This window comes from Netta rufina (genome assembly GCF_964035555.1).
Source record: "Netta rufina genome assembly, chromosome: 13".
Taxonomy (NCBI): Eukaryota; Metazoa; Chordata; class Aves; order Anseriformes; family Anatidae; genus Netta; species Netta rufina.
Genome location: NC_140136.1, coordinates 13,820,113 through 13,827,643, shown reverse-complemented (window position 1 = coordinate 13,827,643; position 7,531 = coordinate 13,820,113). Strand labels below are relative to the sequence as shown.

Sequence of the window (7,531 nt, the reverse complement as noted above, 5' to 3'; positions counted from 1 at the left end):
GGCCAGCGGCCGCCCTCTTCCCGGCCTGCCCCGCGCGGCGCCATGGAGGCGGCCGCTGTGCTGCGCGTCCAGAGGAAGCGCGGCGGCCCCGAGCCGGCCGAGGCGCTGCTGCTCGCCTGCAAGCGGCCCCGCACCGAGCCCGGCGGGGCCCCCGAGGTGGAGAGGAGCCTCTTCAAGCTGGTGGCCACCGTCTCCTCTAAGGTAGAGGCGCGGTTGATGCGAGGGGCTCTGGCGGGCTCCCTGAGCGGGGCTGCTGTGAGGAGCTGTGGGAGGGCTGGGGCTGGGGCTGGGGGCTGTCAGCTCGCTGTGCCGGGGCTCAGCTACGCAGCATGAGCTACCCCCGGCTTTTTGCTGTTTTTTTTTTTTTTTTTTTTCGTTTTTTTTTTTTTTTTCCTTGGAGCTGTTTTTCACAGGCGAGGGTGTAAAGGGTGTTGTGGTTTAAAGTTAGGACCGTCATAGTCTTTTCGAGGCACGTGTTTTCATTTGGAGAGTTCTTCTATACCATAAGGTATATGTGTCCTTAAATAATATAAGAACAGTCTTACAGTTTGCAAATATTTTGTACCTTCTTCCTATATCTGGAGAACAGGCTGGCAGTTCCATTACTTGAAGCAGTAGGAGTGACTTGGATGTTGTTATGAACATTAGCACTGCAGCCCTCAGATAGGATGTGCCAGCAATAGCTGCTGCTTGCCTCCAGTGAGCGGCATGAGGGGTGTGCCTTACTGTGTTGACCGTGTCATTGCATCTATTCCTTCTCCTTCTTGTTCCTCTACCCAGAATGAGCCAGTTCAGAAGTACGTTCAAGAAGTGCTCACTCGAGACAAAGCAGCGCAAAGCCTGCGGCCCTCCTTAGGAAGCACTCAGCGGATCGCTCAGGGGCTCCGTTCTTCCAAGGAAGCGAAGAGGAAGGAAAATCGGTACCGTGTAATAGCCAGCCATCGGCCCAACGCACCCGCTGCAGATGGCAAGGCATCGACTGACGGTGACAGACCAGGCTCTGAAACTACAGAAGATGCTTTGCAAAAGGAAACGAGTGCTGTCGATGAGAGTTCAGACTGTGGTGGGAAATTCCAGCTGTTTGATATTGTACAAGAAGACGAGGTGATAGAAGACCCCAGTGCAACTGCAGCAAACCCACAGGTCAGCAGATAGACTTAAGTGTACTTGGAGTACTTGTATGTTGCTGTTGACTGGTACACGTGGGCAAACTGACAGTTGTGGAAGTTTTTTTGAATAGTAAGTATTCCAGTGTTTAACAGGAGCTTTAACTAGGTATTTGTAAGTTGGAATAGTTAATACATTGTATGAGAAACAAGTTCTATGAGGACCCTAAAGTGCAGTAATGTTGTTGAAAAAGCCATATGGAGTTGGCCTCTACAGGAAAGACTTGTACTACTGTTTTTCTGCACTCTGTTCAGATGCGTTAATGCTCATATTCATCTGTTAGGTGGATTAATGTGTGTGTGTGTGTGTTTTTTTTTTTTTTTATTAATTTCTGTGCTTGCTAGAAAAGAAAAAAAAAAACACAAAAACACAACAAACACCTAATTTAATGTCTTCTTATCCACCCAAATGCTTAGGAATGTCACTTATAGGCAAGATTTACCAAAAGAAAAAATAGCTTTGAATGTCCCCTTCTTGTAATTCCAATATACCTTTTTTTCTTTAGTATATGTTGTTTCTAGCAGTATTCCAGGTGTTTGATAGGCTACTTAGCCCCCGTTTTCATCAGTTAAATATGTCTTTGGTTAGAGGAATATCTAGCTCAGTATCTACAATGACTTCAAGTATGCAGAAGCTCTGCCTTCTATGTAAGGTTTCCATGCGTACAGAATATTAAGAAGATTTTGTATTTAAAAGACTCTTCTCCATACAGAAAAGGAGATAAAAGGGCTGTGTATGCATTCTTTAGTAGTTGTTTCACTGTATGTAAGTGAAGGATGGTTGCTTGACGTATGCAGCCTGTCACAGCTCTGAGGAAAACACAAATGTTTTGTTTTAAAGCAGAAAATATTTTGGTAAGCCAGTGCAGAACCAGCTATCATCCTTTAGCATTTCTTGTAGATCATTTTAGAGCTTTGCCATCAAATGCTTTTTATAAAGCCAGAGTAAGTAGTTCAAATAGACACCTGAGATTTGTTAGTTGAACTGTTACCTATCACTCTGCTGTTCAGAAAACCACAGATAAAATTGAGTAGCATCAGAGCTTTGTTCTTACTCTGTTAGAGCTAGCAGTAAGTGTTGAAAGGAAGAAGAAAAGCTTTCTCTTTGATTCTGTAAGTATTTGGAAGTGAATGAAAGGCCGGTCTGTAGCTCCTCCTCAGAAATACTCAAGTAGTTTGGGGGATACCACTGGTGTGGCAAAAAATATTCTGAAAAAGTTCTAGCAGAGAAAAAATGGCAGCAAAAATCAGCCTGTAGACTTTTAAACGCAGGTTGCTAAAACAAAAGATATTGCAAGTGATTTGTTAGGAAGGAGAAGGCATGAATAAATTTCTTCTGTTTTAATGAGGAGATAAAGGAAATAAAAGGCCTCTCTGAAGGGCCTGTCAGTCTTTTCCTCTTGATTTGTCACATCTTCATTATTTCTCCTATAGACTTGCATTGTGTCAGTGCTGCTGTATGCACACCTTTCCTGCAGTGTTGAAAGCATAATGCTTTACAAAGCACAGGTTATCTTAAGGCATGGCTTTTCAACCCATACATCTTCAGAAGCAGATTAACAGTTGTACAGGATTATTCATATTCCTTCAGCAGCTTCTGATGAACTTTTCCCCATTTTTCCTATTAACTGAAATGAGGCATAGCTGCACAGTACTACAGTAATTGGAAATTTCTTTGGGGTCTTTCTATTTTAAATTGCTAATGTTCCAAATATCAGTGTTCCAATGGGAAAATGTTTCAGTGTAAGATTTCAGAATGTCATCCTTAGCTAGCTGTTGGCTACTGTAACAAACACAAAAGAAAAAATATAATTAAAAAAAAAAAAAGATTTTGTGTTTGGCTTCAGGAGAAATCTGCTTTTTTTTTTCCAACAGAAAAGCGGTGATCCAGATGTGATTCTCTGCAATGCAGTAGAGATGATCCGTGAGCGTTTACATGTTTCTGAAGATGATAAAAAAGTGGAACACCGTGAGAAAGAAGATGAGTACGTTTATGACATCTACTGCATGGAAACATCAGTTCCTGTCTGGATCCATAATATCCTCTCTGTACAGCCTTATAAAGAAGAATATGAACTGGTAAGGGCGTGAAAAATAGACCCTTGTTAAGTAGAAAGGTTGTGAATAAATGTACTTAAGAGTCCTACGACAAAAAGTTGCTGTGCCAACAAAGATAGTTGGAGATGCTATGCTTATGCTCAGTGACTTCTGTAGTAGGGTTTCTGGAATTGCCACTTCTGTGCTCATTCATGTTACTGTTGACAAGCAAATTATAATATGACAATGAAAACTGAAGGGATGAAGTTCAGGTACTAAGAAGAATTCAGCAGGCTTCAAAGTGACAAATTCTGACATGGTAACATAAGTAATTCACATCTCATTTGTAAGTAGGAGGCAGTAATTGGTATGTAGTTGGAGATACATTTGGGTGGGAAAAGGAGCAAGGGAGGAAGTTTTCAATTTTTGAGGACCTGGCTTTATAATCTTAATACAAACTATTTTCTTGTGATAAAGAAATGTCCTTCAGTGACTGGAGTTAATTAGTTAAATATAAGCTTTATTTTTTCAATTCATGGATACTGTAATCAGACTTGCATATCAGGAACCTGCAGCTGCTTTTTCTTGACCTATTAAAGAACTGTTGAAGTGAGTACGAATAATTTAATGTCTAAGTTTAGCATTTAAATGCTTGAAAAGAACACTGAAATGCATGACTTAACTGACTTTTCACCTAAAGCAAATCGCCATTGCAACACATTTTTCTACAGTGTGCTTTGTGCAACTGTTGAATAATTGCTTGCAATAGATAAGTATCTCCTGGCTCTTTATAATTGTTGTAGAGGTAGATGAAAAACAGCTCACTTCAAAGTAGCTGTATTAATAATGAATGCTGTGTTCTGTGTTGATATGCAGGTAGATGATGATAATGTTCCAGGGGAAATATATGAAGACGAAGATGATGAAAACGATGAAAATAACTGGCGTAATGATTATCCTGACGAAGATGAATTCTTAGCAGAGGAAGATGATGATGATGGAGAAAAAGGTATGCCTCTCCTAAGTATTATTTGGATGCATGCTGAAGGAAGACGGTAGGGGGAGCTGATGCGAACAGTTAAATTGTTCCATTGTGTTTTGCAGAGCTAACATGTAAGATAGTACCTGGCTTTAAAATATACAAATCTTACTTTTCTGGATGCATAGGATTTAAGATCAGAGGTTTTGGAAACTTTTTTTTTTTATAAACAGAGATTTATCTTTCTTCAAACTACAATGGATCTTGGTGTTTTTGCAGTCAGAATTAAGAATTAAGTCCATTTCAGGCTGCTGCAATTGCAAAGGATTGCTTATAGATGACTTGGTTCCACATGCTTGTGAAACGGTCTTTGCTTTCTTAACTCCCCATTGCAGCACACAAGTAGAATTCAAATCTCACCTAATACAGAAGTTGTTCAAACTTTGTATTAATGTGTATCACTCAAGAAGTTCCAGTAGCCTGATAAACTTAATTGTTGAACTGAAACCAAGAAATAACATAAATGTGTTGATGCACTTTTCCTTAGAGTCTGAAGACAGTTCCAGTGATGATGACCAATGTTACAGGCGAAGAACATGGAGCAAATACCGTCAGGAAGTCCTACAGGAATTTGGATACGATGAGATCCAGGATGTGGATTCAGACTAATAACGTTTTTTTGAAGATGGAATGTACAGAACTGTTGCAGTAGGACTGAAAATCCAGACAGCTGCTGATGGCTATTCATAAACATTTTGAAGGGAAAAAAAACAACACCTGGGAAAGCACTTTCTGCTAGAAGTTGTGCTTATCGGGACAGTAGGAAACCAGTCTTTATGTAGATGAGCTAAATTTTTGTGTGGCTGGCTTTAAGATAACATCTTGAAACAACTGGTGACTGGCATGGTTCACCCCGATACTTACTGCGTAGGTATGACTATTAGATTCTAAAAGCTTTTTTTTTTTCTTTTCTTTTTTTTTTTTTTTTTTACACTATCTGAGCTGTCACCAATGTTCAGTCAGCATCAGCTGGTAGATATTAAATAAGTGGATATAAATTGGGACACTTGATAATACAAACTTTCTTTCCAAGCAGAAGATACTACGTGATTTAAAAGAGAGTGTTCCACCAATGCTGCAATGCTGGGGTTGTGACAGGAGTGCCAGAAAAGGCACTCTCTCCTAATGCTTTCTACTGTACTTGTTCCTACGTTTCAAGAAACCGTATTTACTTGAGCATGCAAAATGCCTTTGAGTGTCTATTTTATTGCTGGATCTCTCCAAAACCCAGTAATTAGGGTAGAAAAATACATGTGCATTTGGATTGTACAATAAAGAATCTTTTGACTAAGTTTTCTTCGCTCATTTAAAGATCAGGGACGTTGGTTCAGCTGAAGCAATATTAGCGTTCGAACAGGTTGATCTTTCTTTAGCTTTGCACAAGTCTTATTTTCTGTAACCTGGCTGATACTGACCGATGTAATGTTGCCTAGTAGAATCAACACCTCTCAAGCTTTTGGTTTTTACCTTTGTCAGAGAAACAGAGTGCAGATTTTTTTTTTAGTCTGGATAGCTGAATTTTTATGTTGACTTCTTAACGTACCTGCTCCAGTCCGTAATAAATCTGAGACTATTTCTCACCTTAATCATACATCTACTTAAATTAGATGATTGACAAAACCTCTATCTTACTCCATTTTCTTTACTTCTAGCAAGAAGTTCTAGGAATTGCATTTGCCCTTTTTTTCAGCATTACATTGTCTTAGTGCCTTTGCAAAGGGAAAGCCTCCAACCATCTTCTTCAGAGGCAAGTGATCACTGTCTGGCTTCTGAATTTTAATACACAGAACAAGCAAAAGCTAAGCCACAGCAACCACCAAAGCCTACCGAAACCGTACTGAGCGCCATGTTCTGTTGTGTAACAATTATTGAAAATGCAGGTATTGTCATTCCTTGTTGATGTGTGCAGAATTAAAGCCTGCAAGAGTTCTTATTATCTTACACTGCTTCCAGGCATAGTTAAACTTCCTTTGAGTCCAGAAGAAAGCAGGGAACTGAATGCTAGTCTCACTTTGGTTTAAGTTTCTGGAAAGGTACAGCTTGTTCCCTTTGTTAGATACTTTGCTTTTGCTATACTGCAGATACCAGCTGATAACCTGGTACCATCACCTTTGTAATTTTACATGCAGAGTGTATAAAAATGTAACTTGTCCATCTGGCTGATCTTTAAATATTTGAGGACTCTTACAATACTGAATCTCTCCTCCAGTTTTGAGTCACTTCTGCAAGAAGGATCCCCCTGACCTGACAGTTACCCATTGAGGCACTAAAACTATTTCAGCACCCTCCTACTTAAGTCTGTAATAAATGGCTAATAGCATGTTAAATTGACATCAGTCATGAGCTGTAGGTTGCGGTAGGGACTTTTAAGGTCAATTAATTCTGGGTGGTGATGTTGAGGTAGTGGAGACAAGTGTTTTTTTTTTCATGTCAGGAAGGTTACTATGACTATTAACCTATGCCCCAACCCTAGCCTATTAAAGCTATGCCGCTACCTGAACAGATGTCTCAACTTAGTTACTGTGAATTAACTCTAGTTATATGCAAGGCTAAAAAGCTGCAGTAGAATAGCTGAATGCTTATATTAAATAGCAAGAAGTCCTTACATGTTTATGTTCCAACTGTGCACAACTCCTCGGCTCACATTTAACAATTAAATTTCAACACTGCTTCATAAGCATAGCTCAAGACTCCGTTATGTGTCAGTTTTTAACATCTTCTGCAACTTTCAATTATCTGCAGTTTTTTGTTCAAAATAACCTTGGTCAAGAAGTCAGTAAAAGATTTCACATATTCTGTTATTCAAGTGAACAATACAAACATGCAGCACTTAAAGCATGCATGGATTCAACCATAATCTTGTGGTTATGAGATTTAGTTCACCTTAAATGCACACATTTACTAACTGCCCTACACTAAACTAAGCTCAGCTGAGATCAACATTCTGAATTAAGTTAAAAATCCAAGGAATGCTTTTGAAGCTGAAGTTGAGTGTTTTCTTGCTTTGTGGGCCAAAGAGGCTGGCTTCATGTTACCTTTTGCTACACTAAAATTCAGTATCAGAGCGTCCTGCTGTTAGCATTACAGCTTTGGAATTCCAAATACTACTAATTAGCATCAGTCCATATGGCAGTATTATTTATTCTCGGTTTTATTGTTATCTTCTCTCCCTGCTACTTAGCTTTCAGGATAGAAGTGCTGCCGTGGATCATTACTTCTGCTGAAGAAGAAAAAAAGTGGTTTGTTCTGTGAGTTTATGGATGTCATTTTCTAATAAAAAGCAAATTCA

General features: G+C 39.5%; 1 protein-coding gene across 1 annotated transcript; it reads left to right on the top strand.

The window, feature by feature from the left end:
* The first annotated feature begins 2 nt into the window (after window positions 1–2).
* Window positions 3–7,383, top strand: SLC7A6OS (solute carrier family 7 member 6 opposite strand). The gene is made up of 5 exons (XM_084294516.1): window positions 3–201; window positions 781–1,143; window positions 3,042–3,245; window positions 4,080–4,212; window positions 4,730–7,383. Exons 1-5 carry the CDS (start codon window positions 43–45, stop codon window positions 4,849–4,851), a joined length of 981 nt encoding a protein of 326 aa, XP_084150642.1. The 5' UTR covers window positions 3–42; the 3' UTR covers window positions 4,852–7,383.
* Window positions 7,384–7,531: the final 148 nt, after the last annotated feature.